The sequence below is a fragment of the Rhinatrema bivittatum genome, chromosome 2, assembly GCF_901001135.1.
Source record: "Rhinatrema bivittatum chromosome 2, aRhiBiv1.1, whole genome shotgun sequence".
Classification (NCBI taxonomy): Eukaryota; Metazoa; Chordata; class Amphibia; order Gymnophiona; family Rhinatrematidae; genus Rhinatrema; species Rhinatrema bivittatum.
Window position 1 is genome coordinate 69980279 of NC_042616.1, and position 23829 is coordinate 70004107.

A 23829-nucleotide genomic window follows, 5' to 3' on the forward strand; every position below is an offset into this window, starting at 1 on the left:
ACCCCTGAGCTGCAGCAGAAAACTCTGAGATCGAACCTTAGACTTACTCGCTGTGCTCTGTTCACCTTACTGGGGATGGCGGGGGGGGGGGGGGGGAGGGGGAAGAGGAGGATACGACAGCACCATCCATGTCTATGGACGGCAAAATCCTAAATCCATCCTTGGTGGCAGCGTAGATGGTCTTGTGCCGGGAGGTTTCTACACCCCAATGTCAGGAAGAAATAGAAGACTGGGGGAGGAAGAAGGGGAAGGGGCTACGTGAGAAAGGTGATAAGGCAATGCAAGGAGGTATGAGTAAAGGAGAAAGGGAGGTGAGTGAGATGGAGTCAAGGGAAGGGAAACATCATTCCCAGGGAATTAAAGGGGGTGAGAAGAGGAGGGGGGTGAGTGGGAAGAGATGGGTAAAGGGGAAGGGGTGAGTGGGAGAAGAGGGGGTGAGGGAGTGCGGGGGAAGTGGTGAGTGAAAGGGGTGAGTTGGGGGAAGGGGACAAGAGTGAGAGGGGTGAGATGGGGGAAGGGGGCATGAGTGAGAGGACAGTGGTAAAAGAGAAGGGGGCTGAGTGAGAATGGAGGGAAGGTAAGGAGGGGTGTGAGAGGGAGGAGAAGAAAGAAAAGGAAAGAGGGTGTGAATGAGGTGGAAGAGGGGAGTGAGATGAAAAGAGAGAAATGGATGGGAAGTAGAAGGGGGTATGAGTAGGAGAGAGTGTAAAGCCTCCAGGTCACCACAGTTTTGGGGGTAATAGCAGTGGCAGGACTGTGATGATTACACCTCCTTGTTCCTCTTGCCTTCATTGGCCCAGAAGAGGAAGTTGTGTCACATGGGACTGGCCATGTTGAAAAGAGGAGGTACAATCGCTGTGGCTAGAAAAAAAAGGAGCAGCAGCAAAGTGCATGGTTAGAAGGATCAGAAGTAGCATTGGCCTACACCCATAGAAATATAGAAACATGATGGCAGAAAAAGACCGTATGTCCATCTGTCCAATTAATTTAGCATTATAATTATCACTTCCTTAGAGATCCTCTGTATTTATCCCATGCTCTCTTGAATTCAGATACTGTTTTTGTCTCTTCCATTTCCATTGGGAGGCTGTTCCACACATCCACCATCCTCTCTGCAAAGAAATATTTTGTAAGATTATTCCTTAGTCTAACCCTGTTCAACCTCATCTCATGACCCCTCTTTCTAGATCCTCTTTTCCATTGAAAAAGGCTCACCTCCTGTGCATGGAAACCTTTGAGATATTTGAATGTCTCTGTCATATCTCTCCTCCTCCAGAGGGTACATGTTTAGATCTTTAAGTCTATTCCCATATGCTTTAGACCACTGACCATTTTGGTAGCCACTCTCTGGACTGACTCCATCCAGTTTATATTCTTTTGAAGGTGCGGTCTCCAAAATTGTACACGGTATTCCAAGTAAGATCTCACCAGGGACCTTTGCAGGGGCAATATCACTTCCCTTTTTCTGCTGACCATTCCTCTTCCTGTGCAATTAAGCATCTTTCCGGCTTTTACCATTGCTTTCTCCACCTGTTTGACCACCTTAAGATCATCAGATACAATTACCCCCAGATCCCACTCTTCCTTTGTACTTAGAAGAATTTCACCTCCAATACTGACCTTTCCATTGGGTTTTTGCATCCGAAGTGCATTACTCTGCATTTTTTTAGCATTAAATCTTAGTTGCCAAACATTAGCCCATTCCTCAACCTTCACGAGATCCCTCCAAATTTTCCACTCCTTCCTGGCTGTCCACTCTGTTATAGATTTTTGTATCATCAGCAAAAAGACAAACCTTTCCCGACAACTCTTCCATTATGTCACTCACAAAAATGTTGAAAAGAACTGATCCAAGGACGACCCCTGAGGCACACCACTAGTAATAACCCCTCCTCAGAGAAAACTCCATTTATCACTACCCTTTGTCGTGTCCCACTCAGCCAGTTTCTAACCCCGTCAGTCACTCTAGGATCCAAACAGGGCGCACAATTTATTTATAAGTCTTCTTTGCGGAACCAGGTCAAAGGCCTTGTTGAAATCCAAGTACACTATGTCTAGTGCTCTCAAGAGCCTTAGGCCTTTCACTACATGCTACCTCAGATCTTGCAATCCACTGGATTCCAAAAATTGCACTATCCTTTGTTTTAGCAGCAATTCCATTTGCTTCCTCACCACAGAGGTCAGACTAACTGGCCTGCAGTACCCAGCCTCCTCCTTATTTCCACTTTTTTTAAAATAGGAACCACATCCATTTTTCCAGTCCTCCGGAACTATTCCAGACTCTATGGAAGCATTGAAAAGTTCAGCCAATGTTTACATGGATACTAAAGTACAGTCTTACGAGGTAACGTGTTGATTATATTTACATGTACTGCTCTGCTGCCAACAAGAAAACTCTGCACAAAGACATTTAGAATCCTATATAGCATTAAGCCCTGTAAAGCATGTTGGGTGTGGCTTGGCCCTGAGAAAGCCATGAGTAAAACTGAATGTCAATTACAATACAGTAAACCTCCTATCGCTAGCACTCAAATAGTAATAACCTCATATGTGAAAAGGCAACACTGCAAATATTACATCAGGCCCTAAAACACCAATACATCTCCTATTAGGAAAACAGAACAAACCAGGCTACTCTAGATCTCTACACAGACACTAGCAGAATATCTCACCTCAGTTACACATGCAGAACACAGACACACCCTCACCAAATACAGAATAAGAAGACCATAAAATATAAATAGAAATGTGCAGACAGAATCTGAATTGGAAACGCAAAAAAAGAAATAGACTCTCTGGGGCAGATTTTATAAATCTGCGCACATGCGTACTTTTGTTCGCGCAATAGGCGCGAACAAGAATACGCGGGATTTCAATAGATATGCGCGTAGCCGCACATATCCATTAAAATCCGGGGTCGGCGCACGCAAGGCTGCCCAAAATTGGCAGCCTGCGCGCGCCGAGCTGTGCAGCCTGCCTCCGTTCCCTCCGAGGCCGCTCCGAAATTGGAGCGGCCTCGGAGGGAACTTTCCTTCCACCCCCCCCCGCACCTTACCTTTCCTTCCCCTACCTAACCCACCCCCCCGGCCCTATCTAAACCCCCCCCCTACCTTTGTCGGCAAAGTTACGCCTGCTGGAAGCAGGCGTAACTTTGCACGCGCCGGGCCGGCTGCCGCGCTCCATGTCCCAGTCCGGGGACTGGTCCGGAGGCCGCAGCCATGCCCCCGGAATGCCCCCGGGCCGAAACCATGCCCGCAGCGCCGCCCCCGAAACACCGCGTCACTCGCGACACGCCCCCAAAACGCCACGTCACTACGGCACGCCCTCGACACGCCCCCCAACATGCCCCTCCATGCAAGCCCCGGGACTTACACGCGTCCCAGGGCTTGTGAGCGCCACCGAGCCTATGCAAAATAGGCTCGGCACGCGCAGGGGGGGTTTGGTGTAGGTTTTCGGGGGGTACGCCCGAAAACCTACACCAAAATCTACCTCTATATGCAATGCAACAATGAAAAAAACAGAAATGTTACCATTTCTCATAAAACATCAAAAAATATACATCATTAATAGTAAAACTGTATTAATAAAAAGATTAAATATTTCAAAACAGCCAAATAGAAAAACATCCAATAATTAAAAACTCATATAAAATTTTGCCAAATGCCAATAAAATATTTCAAAACAGTAAACACATCAAATAAAAGCCATTAATGAAAACTAATATGGATAAAAAAAATTCCCTGGTCTACTTATCTGGGAACCTTTGATTTCCAGATTCCCTAAGATTGTCATGAATTAGCAGAGGAGTGTGGAGGGAGGTGGGAGTTGTTGCACACAAATTGACTCCTCTCTTACATATACATATGCTCATTCACACACACAATATCAAAGAAAATCACACACACAAGAGTGTAAGGTATGAACGGACGGGTTTACCCTCATACCTGAGTGACTGTTCATAAACACCAAACCCGGTGTTTTTAAACCATACAAGCACTTTAAATTTTTGTGCAAGCACGGGGGTAACCCCGTGATTATTTAGACGAGTGCTTGCACAAAAATTTAAAGTGCTTATATGGTTTAAAAACACTGGGTTTGGTGTTTATGAACAGTCACTCAGGTATGAGGGTAAACCCGTCCGTTCATACCTTACACTCTTGTGTGTGTGATTTTCTTTGATAGTGTTTTCTATCACATACTTTACCAGTTTTTTCGATTTTTCATTCATACACACAGACACGTTCAATCATACCGCCTCTCCTGGCACACAAAACGCTCAATTCCACACACAGCCAGCCTCTCTCTCTCACACACACATACACACACACAGCTTCAATCATACATACATGCTCAATCATACATACATACATACATATACATACAGCCTCTCTCTCTCTCATATACACACACACACTCACACACACACAGCCTCTCTCTCACACAGACATACACAGCCTCTCTCTCACAAACACATACTCAATCACCTACAGAGTCTCTCCCTGTCATAGACACAGACTCAATCACACACACAGGCCCATACAGCCTCCCCCTAACACAGACACAGACTCATTCACACACACAGACACATGAAGCCTCTCCCTAACACAGACATAAACTCAATCGCACACATAGCCTCTAACATAGACACAGACTCAATTACACACACAGACACACGCAGCCTCTCTCTAACATAGACTCAATCACACATACAGACACACGCAGCCTCTCCCTAACACAGACACAGACTCAGTCACACACACACACACAGCCTTTCTCACTCATTCACTTTCCCTCACTCACCGAAGCACAAGCAGTAATAGCAGCAGCTTTCTTCTTACATCCTGACCAGGGACAGGATTCTTACTCCTTATCGGCAATGGTGCAGCTTCTCCTGACAACCTGTTTCAGCTCCCAATGGGGGGAGGGGCCACGCAGTCCCCCTGCTACAGCACTTGATAGTTGTGGGGCTCTGCTACTGCCTACACCTGTTCAGGCCATGCAGTCTGCTCCTTCAGCTTCTGACAGCTGCGTTTGCCTGTGGTGCTTCTCAACTCCAGCCAACTGCCATGATCCTGCTCCAGTCAACAACCTGAGCCATCACAGTCCAGCGGCATGCTGATGCTTCTGCAGCCTACCATTGCTGTAGGACCACTGCTCCTACTGGCTGCTGCAATCTTCCATCCCCCACAGACCCACTGGACACTGCTTTCTCTTCCGGGCTATGGGGGCAGGAAAGAATACATGCTTTTGCTGTGCCATGTCCAGCACTTTTGTGCTCTAGGCAGCCGCCTTGTTCACTGAGCACTTCCACTGGCCTGCCCGCACCCCAGGACAAAAGAGGAGCCCCTTTGGCTGTGTGGGATGATGGTGGAGGCTACTACCACGTGTGTATTCCAGAGGGCGAAAAGAGTGAGTAAGTGTATGTGTGAGAATGAACATGTGTATCAGGGAGTGTGTGTTACCTATACATGAGAGAAGACTAATAGGGTCATTTATCAAAATGCTTTAGGGCCTTAACGCACGATAACAACATAATGCATGTGATAAATATCTCATCGCGAAATGCATATGCAAATTTAAAATTTGTATTCACGTTGGAGGAGTTTGGGGCGGAGTAAATGGAAATGAGGGTTGTTAGTGTGGCATTCGATAAATGATGTTCTATTCAGTAGCTGTTTTTAAATATTATTTTAATTTGTATGGTTTTATTATTATGATTGATGTGTTACATTTCTTGATTTTATTATTGCTTTATGAGGAGCGTGACACTTCTGGTTTTCCATTGTTGCACTGAATACAGAGTCTGGCTTTAAGCGGGTTACAGTTCAGTTTTTGTCTGCACATTAATATTTATGCTTTATGGTCTCTGTACATAGTGAGAGTCTATCTGTGTTCTGCATATGTGACTGAGGTGAGATTCTGCTAGCATGTAGTTACTGTTTAAGGGTCTATTGCAACCTGGCTTGTTCTGTTCTCTCAATAAGAGCATTATTGGATTTTAAGGCCTGGTGTAATATTGGCGGTATTTCCTTTTCATTGTAGAGGTGTTGTTGTTGGAGTGCTGGCAGATAGTGCTGCTTTGGCATGGAAGGTTTATTATATTCTAACTGTAATTCAGTTTACTCATGGCTTTCTGTGGGCCAAGCCCACACTCAATGCACTTTTACAACAGGCCTAATACCATATTGGATCCAAGTATCTTTTAAGAAGGGTTTTCTGGTTGGCACCACAGCAATGCATGTCGTTTTTAATGTACAATCTGTTAGTATAAATGCATAATTTTTAATTGTGTATAGTGAGTGCTGGTGGGTAAGGGGTACAAGGCTATAAGGTTTGCCTAGGGCGCCCTGTGCTAGCCCAGAGAGTGTGTCACACTGACCACCCACCATTCACCCATCTCTCACTTCTCCAGGGAGCAAATGCTGGGGAAAGGGTCAGGTGCAGGTCATAGGGTTATTGGGAGGTGGCAGAGTTGCCAGATTCTTAGAAGAAAGATCACTGATGCTCTATTTGTCACTAATCTTGGAACTCTGACCCCTGCTTTCTCCCTTCCCCAGCATTTCAATCATCAAAAGGGTCAGACTCCAAGGGGACCCTTCTCCTCCTTGGTTTTCTCAATGATTTGACTTGTGTCATGCCATTCCTTGGGGGGGGGGGGGGGGGGGGGGGGGAGCGGGGGAGTGCCATCTCATCCCTCGCCTCAGACAGCAGATTACCTTGAGCTGTCCTGGTCCCACCATTAGTGGAAGACCAAGGAGAAGTGGTTTTCTTGGTGGGGGGAGGGGGTAGCTGGGAATACAGGGGGAATACCTAGCTATTACCTGAAGGAAACATCTGGAAAGGGTGCAAGGAGGACACAGACTTGCATGAAGTCTCAACCTAGTTTGATGCACTCTCTACCTAGCTGCTATCAAGCTAGGTTAATAGTACAATGTACAAATCTCATCCTGATGTAACTTTCATCACTCCAAATCACATAAAATCTTCACTGTTGTCTATTGTGCTGTTCGTACTTCTGACTGTGCATGTAAAATTGCCCCCCAAAATCTAGGCCACCACCAAAACCTCACCCTGAGTTACTAGTTGCCCCTCCTACAGTGGTATAAAGAGTTCACTTATAAAGAGTCTCTCTCTCTCTCTCTCTCTCTCTCTCTCTCTCTCTCTCTCTCTCTCTCTCTCTCTCTCTCTCTCTCTCTCTCTCTCTCTCTCTCTCTCTCTCTCTCTCTCTCTCTCTCTCTCTCTCTCTCTCTCTCTCTCTCTCTCATTGTTGAGACATGTAAAATGCATTTTACCCTCGGACGATTTTCACTTGTAAATGCAATTTTTTATAATTACATCAGTTTATTACCGCAATTCTCTTTGGGGTAGATTTTAAAAGGAGCACGCACACATGTACGCCTGATTTTATAACATGCGCGCACCGAGCCTGCGCTGAGCCGCGCTGCCTTCCCCCATTCCCTATCCCCCCACCTCACCTTCCCTTCCCTTCCCCTACCTCCCCCGCCGTGTCCGCCCTACCTTTTCCTTTTTCTTTTGTCACAGCCCTGGGGCGATCCCCGGCCCAGCAGCCGTGCGGAGGCCTCTGGCCCTGCCCCGCCCTGGCCCGCCCTGCCCCCTTCCAGCCCCTTTTTGCAAGCTCTGGGACTTACATGCGGCCCGGGACTTTATGCGCATTGCCAGGCCTTTTGAAAATAGGTCAGGTACGCGTAACCCCCCTAAACTCGTAAATCCTCTGGATTTACGCGCATAGGGCTTTTAAAATCCGGCCCTTTATGTAGACCTCCAAAATGTCCATTTACAAGCTCTTTAAGATTTACAAAATTCTGTTGCTTGGCTCCTTTTGGCCAACCATCGATGGGATTATATAACACCATTATTGAGAACTTTGTATTGGCTTCCCATGAAACAATGGGTACAATTCAAATTCTTAACACTGGTTTACAACTCAGTCTTTGGAATGGCACATTCCAATTTATCTAGTTATATATATATGATGGGGCAGATTTTAAAACATATGCGCACAGCATACATTTGTGCGTGCAACCCGGTGTGCACAAATATACGCCCGATTTTATAACATATGTGCGCAGCCAATTGTGCACCTAGCACGCGCCGAGCCGCGCTGCCTTCCTCCGTTCCCTACCCCCCCACCTCACCTTCCCTTCCCTTCCCCTCCCCTAACTCTCCCGCCCCCCAGCCCTAAGCTAAGCCCCCCTAAAAAATGTATCTTACCTAGTTACGCCTGCCTTGGTCAGGCGCAAGTTGTGCTCGCTGGCCGATGGCCAGCCCGTGATCCCAGGCCAGCAGCAAATGGCCACTGTGCCTGGAGGCTCCTGCCCCGCCCACTCCCCACCCCTTTTTTCAACCCCCGGGACATACGCGCATCCCGGGGCTTTATGCACGCCGCCGGGCTTTTGAAAATAGGCCCAGCGCGTAGGGCTTTTCAAATCTGCCCCAATATGCTCCTTCATTGACTGTTCGGTCTGCTAATCAAGAATTATTAGTAGTACCATCTGCTAGGCAGGCTCATTTAGCCATGACTTGAAATAGGATATTTTTGGTTGTCAGCCTCGTTCTTTGGAATGACCTTCCATTAGATCTTCCAGTCACTTCAGATTTTAAAATCTTCCGTAAACGATTAAAGGCATTTCAGAATTGACAGTTTCTTAATATGTTTTTAGGTAATTTTATAGCCTGCCTCTGTTAGCAGATGACTGAGAGTTATGTACACTGGTTTTATATTTATATTTAATATTTTTTTATTGTTTTTATTGTTTTGTTTACATTTTTATGATTGTTGATTTAGAAATCAGCACAGTTTTACTGTTATGGGTGGGATAGAAATTTATGAAATAAATAAATTATGATGAGATGTGGAGTAACATAGTTTGCTGGATTTGAAAGAAAAAGAGCACTTTGGGGTATTTCTCCTAATACACGGGGGAAGTACATAGTTTATATAAGAGCATTTGGTTAATGTTTATTGTGATGTTGCTAAAGTTGCAACCTTGCTGTGGATGCCTGTGAACCCTAATTCAATCAGTGTCTTTTAATATCCCTAACTATTGTGTATATTCTGATTACTGGATATCCCAGAAATACAAGTATGGTTTTGTTGATGATAGCTTAGGGGTAGATTTTAAAAGTGCGCTCGCTTCCCGGAATGCACACATGGATGTGTCGATTTTATAATATGCGTGCACCGGCGCGCACATGTTATAAAATCCCATGGTTACGTGCACATGCGCGCGGGATTTTTTAATTTGCGCGCGCATGGGTGGGCGAAGCGTTCAGGGTGGCCTATTTTATAAGATTACGTGCAATGACGGAATCGGGCCTCTCCGATTTCCCTCCCCCTACCCATACTCCCTCCCTCTTCCCCTTTCCTCTCCTTTCCTCCCCATCCCCTAAACCCTGTCTCCTACCCTTTGTTTTTTTTGTATCATTGCTTACTGCTCCGTTGGAGCAGAAGCAACTTGCGTGCTCCGGCCAACTGTCGGTGCACGCTTCCCAGACACAGCAGCAAATGGCCGCTTTACCGGCCGCCTCCAGCCCCGCCCCCTTGACTGCCCCTTTCTCTGGGCCCAGCATTTCGGCGCATAACGGGGGTTATGCGTGTGGCCGGGCTCCTTTGAAAATGCACGCGGCGCATGCAAGGCCCAGCCACGCGGGTATCCCCTGGGATTTACGCGCGCTAGGCATTTAAACTCTACCCATTTGTGTGTGCGATCCTACTTATTCCAAGGTGTGGGTTCATTCAGAGAGTATTTTCTGAATGTAGGGAAGGAGGGGAGCAGTCACGGAGGGAAATGAAGTATAGTCATGTTTACCTTTTGAATGTGGACAGTATTACAATTGCCTCTGTGCCAGGTTCACTCCACCATATGCCCGACCAAATTTTTTAAAATAATTTATGTGCCCCATCATGGGTTTACACGTACGATGTATTCCATTACATCATATTACTTTGTCCATTTTCACTTTTTCTAACCCCATGTAAACACTCTCTTTTTTAAATGGAGTGATATCTCTCTGCTCCTGCCAGCTATCAGTGGTCCTATTCCAGTTCCTTTTCAGATAAAGATTGAATTAAAGTATTTGTTTAGTAGTTCTCTTTTTTTTCTGTCACCCTACACACTTTCTTCCTTTTCACATCAAAGCATTACAGTTCCAACATTCCTCAACCCTGCAACCAGTGGGTCAGTGCTCACACCATCCAAGGAGGGGGTGGGGGGAAGAGATGTTATATAAAACTATACTCCTAGGTTTAAGGCCTAGTTTTTTGTTGAGAAGAGTCCCTGAGAGGAATCATAAGGATAACACCAAAGAAAACAGCCAGTCTATGGAAATCTCATCATTTACTTCACTTGCAAGAACTGAGTAAGTGACTGATCTTATTAATGAACTGTTGCTGCTTGGCCAGGAATGAATTCCCTATGCTGAATAGTCTGTAGCACTGCTAAAGATATTTTGATTTTGCTACTGTCTGCCTATTTTAATGTGAAGGCCTGCGGAAAAAAAAGTTGAACTTGTGAAAGTGTAAGGAACCTTTGGTTTTCCTTACCAAAAGGAATGTACTATCTGAGGAGGTCCAATGTTTGGGTTTTATTCCACCATGTGGTAACTGCAGATGGTGTGTTCTAGCTGTTTATCATCCTCTAGCACCATCAATCCTCGTGGATTTTAGTTTGACTTTTGTTTAGGCAGGTTGTGGATTTTAGTTTGCATTTCCTGAAGGCAGGAGCTCTCTGTCTCCTGATATTTATGTTTGCTAAATTATTCTGAAAGGACTGCTTGGTTTTCTCTGTATGGGTCTGCCTGAAGCCTGACTTACATCTGATTGCTTTTTTTGCTCTTGCAATCCAATATTTTAGACCACCATTGTGATTCCCTTGTGTGAACTGTGCACAGAAGATTGGGGCATCCCTGCGTTTGGTTAAAGCAAGCTTAGGGAAAATTCTGCAGCATGTCACTGCTCTTCCAGGGTGTAGACCTGACAGTGACCTAATGCAGAGGAGTTCCAACTTTAAATTACGTCTTTAGTGACTATCACCTCAGTTGGGAGGCAAGGAAGTTTTTCCACCCTTCCTGTCTCTGTTTTGACTTTTCCCTATTTTTTGAGTCAAAGCCTATTGTTTTTCCACCAGGAACTGAGTACCTTTGGTACCAGGGAATCAGTTTCCATATTATTGGGAAGAAGCACCTTTCACCTGAGGAGTGAGGGCTTTTAACCTAAGAAGTGTATTCCTGCCCCTTACTAGAAGGAAGGAGCTGAGAGAATTGAAGGACTGTGCTTGCTGCCAATTCAAGGGTGCTGTACTTGAGAGGAGAGTACCCATCAAGTCCTTCAAAGGGAGATCTAAAGTATTTAAGCAAACTTTAGGAAAGGTATGAGAATTGGGACTTATGTTTTGATAGGTAACTCTAACCTTTCCACAATGGGAAGAAAGCAGTGACACCAACTGAGCATTGACAGGAGGATTGAACTATCTTCAGTCTGAGAAATCTGAGTAATTTGAGAAATTAGGAAGAGAAAGGGACCAAGGAGTGTGCTTCCAAGGAACTAAGAGGTTTTGCTAGAAAAGTGATGACACAAGTTTATTAATCTTGCTGCTGTCCTATTATTTATTGATTTTATTTAAATGCTGAGCTGTAAATATTCTTCAGTAAAAGTAGCTGGCAACCACATAGCTTCTCAATGTGCCTTTTGGATATGAAAAACTGATTATTATTATTATTAGGGCTGTTTACAGTGAAAGAAAGGAGTTTGTACAGGGACTAATGCAAAAGGGCCTCGGAACTAATGTTCCCCTCCCCCCACACAGGGAGCCCTGGAACTGAGAATGTGAAATCTATTTGTGGAAAAAACTGAGAGAACTGTGTGCAGAAAGGGTCCATCTCTCTTCCTGTGTGCCCCTGGGTACAAGTTAAAGGATTCATCCCACCCAGGGGTTACATAAGATACCCGGTTTTGTGCTTAATGAATATTACCAGTTCAGTCCAATATTACCATTATTGGACTGAACTGTCTTCCAGGATTTGTGTCTTCTGAAGTGGAGATCACGCTGAACTGGAGTGAGCCCAAAGAAGCCAAACACTTGGTGGGCAAGGGGAGATCTGGAGCTTGTCTGTCCATGTACACAGAAGGGAGACGTTTCCCTGTCTGGTTAAAGAAAACCCTCTGAGCCCGGTCCTTGACACCGGGCTCAGATATGATATGAGTTCCCATGGCTCACTTCTCAACCAATTTTCAGAACCCCTCCCTGACCAGTGCAAGGATTGGACACCTCAGCACCTGGGCATATTTTGTGTACCCTAGTATGTGTTTCATTCTAATTACATCATAATCTATCTGCTTCTGTGTCGTCCCCCCCCCCCAAAAAAAAAACCAAAAAAAAACAAAAACCAAACAATTTACTGTTATATGGTTACTACTTTTCTCTCTGTCATGTTTTGGGCTGCAAATGAAGTAGATCTGAGGGATAAGAGATAAAAAGAGAGGCATCAGGCCACCCAAACTGTTGCCAGACATAGAAAGGAGTGAGAATTAATATTTACATAATCACACAGAAGCCTCTGGTTCCCTCCCAGCTTTACCTCTCACAGTCAGGAATGCTGATGACACCGCGTCGCTCGCCAAAAAGGTCACCCTGCAGCTGTCCTTGGTGGTGAGGTTCTTCAGGAGGAGAAGGTGCCTCCGGCCATTTTCAAAGAAAACCATTTCAATGTTTTCAGTTGTTCTTGCCGGCTCATCGTCGATCAGCCAGTTATAGTTGTAGCACTCGGGTTTGGAGAGGTAACACTCAAAGAGAGCCTCGCCGCCCTCCACGGCGTCCACGTTCTCTAGGCCCTTCAGAATGGTGTTCTTGGCTATTTAAAGACAAAACAATCATCAAAAAAAAAAATCATCAATGACTTCCAGCAGCTGAAGGGGGTTTAAAACTGACATGGATTTCCTTTTAAGGGTGGGTAGCACTTTAAAGAAAAATAATCATTTCACAGAAGACTACTCCAGTCAAGTGACACAGTGTCTATTCTTTTTACAGTAATTATATTGACTCGGAAATTTCACTTTTTTGGAGGAAGGAAGGTTGTAATGCAACTGGGCAAAATTAAAAGTAGAAAAAAAATCTCAGTATTAACAGAATTTGGTAAAAAAAAAGAAGGCATTTTGCTTAAAGAAATGTAACAAGATATGAGTTCCCATGGCTCACTTTGCACATACGGCCATTGCATCAGATCATTTGATCCTCAAACTCTCTTAATAGTGGTTACCTCAAATTGTGACCTCTGGTAGCCCTCAATGCCATGCAGAGTTTATTCAAGGCTCTATTAAGAAGATATTCATTGCCATAAATTAAATTAAATTAAATTAAAAAACAGAAGTTCTAGAAAATAAAACCTTCAGGTCAGGAAGAATTAACTCCCTGGTTAGAAGAAAGAAAGGCATTGGTCCTATGGAAATTACTTCTAGTCCCATCAGTGATGATGAACCAAAGGGATTTCATCACGTAAGATTCATGGGATTTCACAGTCTGAAGGTACTGGGATCTACGTGACCATGGCTTTAAAAAAAAAAAAAAAAAGCATGTTAATGTATTCATCAAAATATACTCATTTATTAAAAAAATAAATAAATAAAAATTGAGAACATTTCATAAGTTTCCCATGTTAAAGGTTAGATTATAATGGATGGACAATGGAATTTCATAGCCTACTAATATATTAAAGTAATACAGCACAATTTACATAGTGACAACAAAAACAAAATTATCGGAAATTGGTTTGAGATTTATTTAGCGAAAATGTTGCTGTGATTTGTTTTTGTTTTTTTGCCATGATTACTGAGGTAGTCTTCCTTCTGTTGCTGCTGGAAGACCTCACCTTCAACATCAAGTACAGCCACCACTCTAGTGCCGCCTGCTTCACAAGCGTAGATGCCACCGTCCTCGGGAATCGCAGGCTTAATTGTTAGCTTGGCTACGTTCCAGTCTTGCTCAATAGTGATTCGTTTCCCATCAGCAGGAACGTCTTGGTCATTTTTCTTCCACGTGGCTTCCACCGGCCTAGAATACTGGCAGATGAACTCTGCTGTGCCATCTTCATCAACAGTAAGGTCGGCCATGGGACTGACCACTTCAATGGTTGGATCTGTCAACCAACATGTCAGGGAGGACATGCATTAGCAGATCTCTGGGAAAATGGCAGCAAAGGCTTTTGGCAAGCACAGGTTTTACGTGGAAGCAAGCATGGAGAGTGGCCTAGGGAAATCTCGGTTAGCAGGTTTAGTTTTTGCTCGTGCCAGCAACAGGCTCTAGGAATGCAAAGTGTTGGATTAGGAAGATGGGATGAGGAATAGACAAAGTGACATTTCTGAAAGGATATGAAAGAGCTTCTAAAGTATTGGGTTGTTTTTTGGGTTTTTTTGCTAGAACTAAACAAAAGAAGCACTCTGCTTTCAAAAGGCGGAAATATTTTTGAACAGCGAGTGTGCAGTATCTATATCTCTGGATTTCCTTGTACAATACTGCAAGTTTAAATGTTATCTGCTGAGGTTTCAGAAGAACCAGTGCCAGACATGCCGTGAGCACTCAGTTGATCAAAATGGTATGCTAGGAATTTTCACGCTCAGGAGTCATGGTAAACCACAATATAACTCACATTGCCATGGCAACTATCAAGTCCCCCATTATGGGCCAGAATCACTAAGCTTTTCCCTCATACACATAAAATGGTAGAAAACCATTAAAGGTGAATTTTAAAAGCCCTGCGTGTGCCAAAACTGGGAAATACACACACAAGTTGGGTCGGCGCACACCGAGCGGATTTTAAAGCTGCCCATGGATGCTTGTATCTCCCGCTGCATGCACAAATAAAAAAATGTTCTCAAAAGGGGCGGAGCATGGGTGTGGTCTAGACAGAGCATGGGCATGTTGGGGCCTAGCCAAGAAATGTGCGCGTAAATATTTACACATCCTTGCGTGCACCTAAGTGCCCTGCCGCGTAAATTTACTTTTCCTATGAATGGCATGCAAATATTAAAACAAAACAATCTAGGCTAGTCAAAGGGGTTTTAAGGGGCAGGGCTAACGGAGGGGGGGGGGAGGGAGGCTATTAAATTTGGGGGGTGGTTGGGAGTCCTACCCCTTAACTTGGCAAACTGGGAACGAACTGGAAAAACTAGCTATGGTGTCAGCGCTTGTCCCTTGTAAAAGTCCCCCATTTATCCGGTATAAGCGGCATTTGCATGCACATATGTGCGTCCATTTAAAATTGTACACACTTGTACACGCATCCAGGCTATTTTATAACACACGCGCATATACGCGCGTGTTATAAAATGGATGTGTCTCTGGGTGCAGGTCAACGAATGCGTGTACATGTGTGCCTACGCTCCTGTTTAAAAGTTACTGTCCCTGTGAATCAGGCCTGAAATCTGTTTTCTTTCTTTCTTTTCAAATGTTTCCTCACTACTGCCTCTTCTGCTCGTCTCTGAGAAAGAACAGTACCATAATGATTATTTTTCTTTGTTACATTATCTCTAATCCCAGAAAGATTTTCAGGTCTTTGACCTCTACCTCCATTTTAAATGTGCTTCCATGCCTCCTGAGGCTTTTGCTTACTATTTTACTTCTAGGCTAATTTCATTTCCTAATGGCCAGTTTTTATTTTCCCATTCGTTTGTCTCTCTTCTTCTGTATCCAATCCCTTCTGACGTGGAGGTGCAGGCTCTGGGAGCTTGCTCCAAATTCACTACCTCACACTCTATTCCCACCACCTCCATTCTCCAGCCTGTTCCTGCTGATTTTGTTTTTTCACCTTTTTTAACTGAAATATCCATGGCACTTCTCTCCAGTTCAGTAGCATTCTAAATATTGCCAAAAGCCCCTTCCTGGATCCTGCTTCTTTTCCTAATTACCATTCTGGCCCTCTTTTCCCATTTCATTCGTACGGCATGGGAGCGCACACACACCGTTTGTTCCAGTCCCTTCCAGTTGTGTTTCTTACTGAGATCTCTCCCCCCTCCTCCACCACCGAGTCCTGTTGGATCTGTGCAGCACGCACAGCCAGCCTCTCCGCTCCTGCCATTGCTTCTTGCGTTTCTGAAGTACTTAACAGACTCAAAGCTGTCATTCCACCATTCCAATCAAATGTTTCGGGGCTTTCAGCGTATTCCGCCTTCTCTCTCACCCTCATTTTCCTGATGCAGGCAACCCACGGGGTTTCATTTCACGCCCGCCCTCTCGGCACTCTAAGTGCAGAATGCAGGTTGGATGTCATCTGCATGTCCACATATAAAAATATTTCTGTTCTTTCCTGCTCCCTCACTTCTGCCACTCACTCAGCTCTGTTGGCCTCACGTGGCTGTATCATTTCCTGAAATTTAATCTTGAATTAATCACAGTTTTCTTGTTTCCCTCTTGTGAGAGATCCCCTTCTTCCCCTCTGCTTTAGTTCCAAAATCTCACTCTTGCCCCTGTAATATCTGCATACATTCCAAAAGTTTATTTTGATTCCTCCTTTATCTTTACTCTCACAGCCAAATCTTGCTGTTTTCAACTACACAACCTCAACCTAATTCTCCTTTTTTTTTTTTTACCAGCTGAAATGGTGTGTACACTCCATTCACAAAAGCCTCCAGATGGAGAGTAAGGAGACAAGCAAGAGAAAGACATGCTGAAGTATTTGAAATAACCCCAGAACAAGCAAAGAGCACAATTTGCTTTACTTTTTGGCCAAGAATTATATCTGGGCCTTTAGTTTCTGTTCACTGTGGCACTGTTCAGTTTTCATTTTCTCCCCTTCCTTTAGCTCTCCCCATCTAATTTTTGGGTCTGTCCATACCTCTGGTGTGATATCTAGGGATAGTGCAAGAGTATTCGGCGCCCTGCCTTTGGCCATAGACCCCCTTACCCAACTTCCTATTGGTGGAAGCTCCAGCACAGCGTTCCCTTCTACTGGTAGCAGTGGCTCTAGCACAACGCTCTCTTTTTTTGGCAGTATTAGCTCTGGTACAGTAACCCTCTGGGCTTCGTACTGGCTGTATTCTGTTGCCCCTAAATGTTGGTGCTCTAGCCAACTGCCTAGTTTGCCTAATGGAAGCACTGGCCCTGGTTATATCACTTCAGTGAGCCCTGTTCTTCACCCCCTCCACTTCCGTAATGCACTTCTCTTAGTCTGCTTTTCCTCTTCTTTGTTTTGTTTTTTTTGTGCCTATAAACCCATTTATACTCAATAGCGTCTTGATCCTGCTTTCTCAAGGCATCTTTATTTGTACAATTTGGTGATTTCTGCAAGTCTAGGATAAACGAAAAAAAATATTTGTTTGATTCGTTTTTCGTTTGCAATTAAACTCAATGAGGAAAGCATTGCAGCCTACATTGGGCTCCAGAACTGGGGTTTTCTCATCAATTCTAATACAAATTGTGGTAGATTTTCAAAGGGTTAAGCGCATAAAATTACGTGCGTAACCCTTAAACACCCCCCCCCCCGCACGCGCCGAGCCTATTTTGCATAGGCTCAGCGGCACGCGCAAGCCCCGGACGCGCGTATGTCCCGGGCCTTTCAAAAATGGGTGGATCGGGGGTGGGGCCGGGGGCATGGCGGCGGTATGGGGGCGGGGCAGGGGGTGGGGCAGGGGGCGGGGCAGGGGGCGTTCCCAAGTCCTCCAGCACAGCAGCCGTACCGGAGGTTCGTGCGCCAGCAGCTGGCAGGTGCGTGCAAGTTACGCCTGCCAGAGATATGGCAGGTAGGCATGGGGCAGGCGTAATGCCATCAAATAAGGTACGGGGGGGGATTTAGGTAGGGCCGGGGGGTGGGTTAGATAGGGGAAGGGAGGGGAAGATGGGGGGAGGCAGAGGGAACGGAGGACGGCTGCGCGGCTCAGCGAGCACAAGTTCGACAATTGTGCACCCCCTTGTGTGCACCGACCCTGGATTTTATAACATGCGTGCGGCAGCACGCATATTATAAAATCGGGCATAGATTTGTTTGCGCCGGGTTGCGCAAACAAATCTACGCCCGCGCACACCTTTTAAAATTTGGCCTAATGTGCAAAGAAATCATCAGAAGGAGGAAAAGTACGGAAAGCTACCTAGACTGTGGCAAAGGGGCACCAAACGTGGCATGAATAGCCTAAAGCTCTGTAAAGGGCAAAAGGGTACCAGCATTGATAGAAGTTCTCCAAGACATCATCAAAGGAGCAAAGAAGAAAGCTACTATGGGATGAACACCCCAAGGCTCCAAAACAGGGCACCAGCAACAGTGGCCTGAATCCCTAATGGCAACATGAGAGGCAAACTGGCACCCAAAGTGGTATCAGCATCCTAAAGCACCAAGAAGAGGGAGGAAAGCACCAATAAAGGGACAAAGCAGCACAAAGAGTGGCATCAAAACACAAAAGCAGATATGCAAAGCAAGCCTCCAGAGTGGCAGGAATACCTCAAGGTGTAAGGTCTGTGATTTGGCAGCAAGGCACAGTGGCAGAAAGAACTCCAAGGTGTAGCATGAGGGTATAGCAGCAAGGTAGAATAGTATGGAAGATGCCAGTCTTTCTGTTGAAGCACACTTGCCAATTCAATTGTCAGATTCAATACAAGAAATTGAACTGTGATAACTATCATTTTCTTGAAACAAACTTTTCTTACATTCCCTGCTTGAACTTGATCTAGTTGCTGGGTAAAAATGTTATTTTCTTGTGCAATGGGCTTTCTGAAGGAAACTATTATCACAATCAGAGCATGTGGTAAGGTTTGTTTTATTTAGAAACATTTTCCTATATTCTGTAGCTGAACTCTGGCTGTTCTCTTTCCTGATTTTCTGGTTTTGTATGATTTCTCTCTATCTTTCTGATAGATTCACCACACTCAGAACATGTAAATGGTTTCTCTCCTGTATGTTTTCTGTTCTGCCTGTATTTCTTCCTGCAGACTGAGGGCTTTGGTTGACAAACCACTCCAGTATAATCCTAAATCAACAAACAGGATAGGAGAACCAAGCTGGGATTGTGGAGGTATAAAAGAAAAATAACTTTTGAATAGATGCAGTGGTAGTAGAAACTGTATGCATATGGCAGCAAGTCCCCTATGTTGGAATAAGGGGTATGGCAGGTAGGCATGGGGCAGCAAGTCCCCTATGGTGGTATTAGGGGTATGACAGGTAACAGCATCCTCCCAAAACAATGTCTACAGAAGAAAATGCACAGTATATCTCATGCTTATTCTTCCAGTTCAACATCACTGGATCCGGAAAGCAGCAATAGGCTGGATCAGTATGATATGTTGTCTCTGTACTGCGGTCTCATTGACAACAGTTCACAATCTCACACATAGCTCTCTGGAAAGGGCTGGCTACTAATTTATTACGTAGTTACAATTAATAAATGACATTTGCTCTCCATTGATTTCTGTGGACCATGAAAATGAATGGGAACTTAAATGAATGATACAAATAGGATTTATTTAAGTTGTGGGATCCCTCCATTCATTTCAAGGACCCACAAAAGAAACAAATGGTATTCCTTTCATTTCAGAATGCCCATTCATTTTAAATGAATTCACATACCTACTTTGGAATGCATTAGTTGACTTATTTCCTTATGCATAAGCCCTATTATATCTTTTCAGACATACAAAGCTGCTCTAATGAACATAAGAACATAAGAAATTGCCATGCTGGGTCAGATCAAGGGTCCATCAAGCCCAGCATCCTGTTTCCAACAGAGGCCAAACCAGGTCACAATAACTTGGCAAGTACCCAAACACCAAGAAGATCCCATGCTACTGATGCCAGTAATAGCAGAGGCCATTCTCTAAGTCAACTTGATTAATAGCAGTTAATGGACTTCTCCTCCAAGAACGTATCCAAACCTTTTTTGAACCCAGCTACACTAACTGCACTAACCACATCCTCTGGCAACAAATTCCAGAGCTTAATTGTGCATTGAGTGAAAAACAATTTTCTCCGATTAGTCTTAAATGTGCTACTTGCTAACTTCATGGAGTGTCCCCTAGCCCTTCTATTATCCAAAAGTGTAAATAACCAGGCCTAGAGCTAGGAGGCACTAAGGGATCCCACTTCATCATCAATGATTCATTTTAATGTATGGGGGGAGGGATTTGGGGGTGGGAAGGAAGTGTGAGGGGGCCCTAGACCACCATGGAATTATGTTAAGGCAAAGGAGGGGAAGGGGGCCTACCCTACACCATCAGGGACTTTTTTTTTTTTTGAGGGGTCCGGGGAGAAAGGGTTTGGGGGCACCTGCAGGCAGGGGGTTTCTACTTGGGGGTCTTTGGTTGGGGCAGGGGGTTAATGTAAAGGGGAGGGGTTTGGGTAGGGAGATGGGATGTAGCTATGCAATTTTCATTCTTTTTTTAAAAACCTTTTTATTGTGGTGTAGGCAGGGGGTCTACTGGGGACATTTCTGCATTTTGGAGATGCAAGAGTTTTGTTCCTGATGTTCCCGGGAACAAATAACAACACTTCCCTGAAATACAATAACATAACAAGGCCTGCACTGAGCATTCCTTTCTGAGTGGGTCCTCCCATGACCAGTAGCATGCCCTTTTATACAGCCTTCAAGGGTAATAACAACAGATGCCATTGGGGCATTACGCGCGTAACCCCCGAAAACCTGCTCCTGCATGCGCCGAGCCTATTTTCCACAGGCTCGCGACGCGCGCAAGCCCTGGGACGCGCATATGTCCCGGGGTTTTGAAAAATGGGCGGGAAGGGGGCGGGGTCGTGGGCGGGGCGCCAAACAGGGGCGGGACCGAGGCCTCCAGCACAGCAGCTGTTCCGGGGGATTGCGCGCTGGTAGTTGCCCGGCACGTGCAAGTTACGCCTGCCAGAGGCAGACGTAAATCACGAAAAAAAGTTAGGGGGGGATTTAGATAGGGCTGGGGGGGTGGATTAGATAGGGAAAGGGAGCGGAAGGTGGGGGAGAGTGGAAGGAAAGTTCTCTCCGAGGCCGCTCCGATTTCAGAGCGGCCTCAGAGGGGAAAGCCATCGGGGTTCCCCTAGGGCTCGGCGCACGCAAGGTGCACAAGTGTGCACCCCCTTGCACACGCCGATCCTGGATTTTATAAAATGTTATAAAATCGGGTGTATATTTGTGCGCGCCGGGTAGCGCGCACAAATGTACCCCGCGCGCGCTGTTTCTAAAATCTGCCCCATTATTTTTTTGGTGTAAAAAATTGTAGTAGTGGTCCATTGTCCAAGGTGTTTTGCAATAGACGGAGAATGAGAGAAACCCTTTGGAGACTGACTTTTTAACAATATGCATGAAAAGATGCTCACATCAAACGTGTTTTCATATTTCGCTTTGCATTTTTTCATTGTGGTATTCTTGTAGCTGAGCTCTATTAAATTAGAGAGGTATGGGGAAGAAGGCAGGCAGTGATCAAATGTTCACAGATTTAAATTTTGACAGATGGATTTATGCAAAGTACCTAGTGACAAGCCAATCATCAAGAAATCAAGTGGGGAGTTGAACATAGAAGTGAAACACATTACTAAACACTCAGTATGTGCATTATTAGCAGCCCACTCTCAAGTCTTCTGATGTAAGTGACTCTATGGGATATTAATACAAGCATAGTTAGAATCTTATTAGTGCTTTGCATTCGTTAAGCGTGGCATCAGTTTATCACAGTGATCACTTCTGGACATACAGTATGATAGTTATTCTAATATATCTGCTCCTCCACATGAGCCAGACACATTCAAATGGATAAAGCAACATTACACTATGCCAGCCATGCAAAGGCTATCTAGCAGCCCCTTGCAATACTCTCTTCTATCTCTCTGCAACAAGATCAACAGACATCAACGGCAATGTATTTCTTTAATTGGGAGATTATATTATCTAACTTGTAAAGCTCAGAAGAAAAACATTTTTTTTTTTTTTACAGTTTTGACTAAGAAGAGCTTTTTACATTTTTCAAGCTCCCTCATAAGGAACGCTTTCAGAGTGTTACGATATATTATACTGTCACTCTGTTTTTCTTGTTAATCAAGATTTTGCATAGGCATTTTGAAGCCCAGTTCCTTCGGTGCTTCTGTCTGGTAAGATAGCACTGTCACATCTGACGACCCTATCTGGCAGAATGTTCTGGGAAAGGATGCTACTTTCTATTAAGTTCATAAGAGTTATACAACAGGAGAAGCAATATCTACTGCACCACAGTTATAAAATGACTTTGTGAGAACAATTGTTCTTGTTGGCTGATAAGCCCATTAAGCTGCAGCAATCACACATAACTTCATAAGCTCTATCACCCTTCCCCCTCGCCTGAAAAAAAACCTGCCATCTGTTAGTTCTGTGATAATATGTAGAAGGCAACAACAAAATAACTATGCAAGTAAATTAATTATATTTTATCTTTCTCAGTAGTATATGAGCTTTCATGACCCTTCTTCAGATGTCTTCTGAATAAAAGAACTGTCTGCTCTCAAATGCTCACATATTGTAACGTTTTTGTTGGTCCTTTAACAGATATCACAGCCTATTAAGACTCTGGTTTTCTGCAGGTTACTAGACCTGCACTTTCGATGTCTAAGATATGATGTATCACATTAACATATAATTAGGGACCTTTGCTATCAGATTTTAATTTATTTTTCCTGGGAATTTCAAGATTAGAATAACAAAAATCATAAGTAGAAAAATAACTGTTACAATTTCAGCTGCTATGCAGCCTCACCGTACCCTGACTAAGATGCCTCCCTACCAGCAGAGGCCTCCGGAAGGCCCTGCTCTAAACTGTCCTCACCATTTCGACCCTGGTCTCATGACTCAGCCTGTCTTGCAGCCTCCCCTCCACCAGGGGACTTCAATGCACATACTCTCCAGGCTGGCCAAGCTTCTCCTCTCTGTTCTCACCATATCCTGGGTTCTAGCCTATGTAATTCAGACCTGCCATAACCACCTTGTCATTTTATGGCGTTACCATTGGCAATTTGTCCTGGCCTCTGTCTTTCTCGTTACTTTTCCTCTAGCCTTGCGGCCTTTGAGCCTTCTGCTCCTAGCCTTGCCTTCCCTTGTGGCCATCTGGCTTTCTCTCTCCTTGCCTTGTCTGTCTTGTGGCCTACCTGGCCTCATTCTGATACCCAATGGACTATGGGCCTTCTGCCTAGCTGCCTTTGGGCGTATTCATTCTGTGTTCTGTGTTGCCTTGCTCAGCCCTTGCCCTGTCTAGTCTTGTTCCAGTCCTGTCCTGTCTCAGTCCTGCCCTGTCCTGTGTTGTGTCCTGTCCCAGTCCTTGTCTGTGCTTAATCCTAGACCTAGCCTTGTTCCAGACCTGTCCAGTCTGTCCCCGGCTTTGCCGGACCCAGCCTGTCCACAACCTTACCTGGTCCAGCTTGTCCACAGCTTCTAATGGACCTGTACTGAAGTAAGACTGTATGTATTATTGATGACATTATACACAAAATAAGTCCATGTTATCTGGACTGAATCTTTAAAATTAGATGTTACATTTACTTTGGTTTGGTTTGGAAAGGACCTGCACGGTGTGGTTGAAGGAGGCACCATTTAAAAAAAAAAAATATATAGATATATATATATTTATCAGAGGTGGGACTTGAACTGGTGGCTCTGACAGCTAGAAGAGGGAGGCAGAGACTAACCTGGGGTTTGACTAAATAAAGTCTCAGCTGGAAGTTTCATGCTTAATTCAGATTGATAGATCCGAATGACTCAGTTCTTGGAGGTCACCTGAAAGCAGTTCAGCAAGGGGTGGGCCTTATTTGCATAAACTGCAGGAACTCCCTTTATGACTTCTCATTCATTAAATCAGGGAGTTGCTTTTCAGAAGAGGAGGGCCAACT

General features: G+C 44.8%; 1 protein-coding gene across 11 annotated transcripts in view; it reads right to left on the minus strand.

Annotated features, from left to right (window-relative positions):
• Positions 1–23829, minus strand: part of OBSCN (obscurin, cytoskeletal calmodulin and titin-interacting RhoGEF) — a 745212-nt gene that overhangs the window by 306412 nt on the left and 414971 nt on the right. For 9 of the 11 annotated variants that reach the window (XM_029588301.1, XM_029588307.1, XM_029588308.1 and 6 more), the window contains 2 exons: positions 13885–14151; positions 12598–12870 (listed from right to left, as the gene is read on the minus strand). In XM_029588301.1, coding sequence (XP_029444161.1) covers positions 12598–12870; positions 13885–14151 — 540 coding nt within the window. The remainder of the gene's footprint in view (positions 1–12597; positions 12871–13884; positions 14152–23829) is intronic. The other 2 variants (XM_029588302.1, XM_029588311.1) reach the window with 1 other exon arrangement.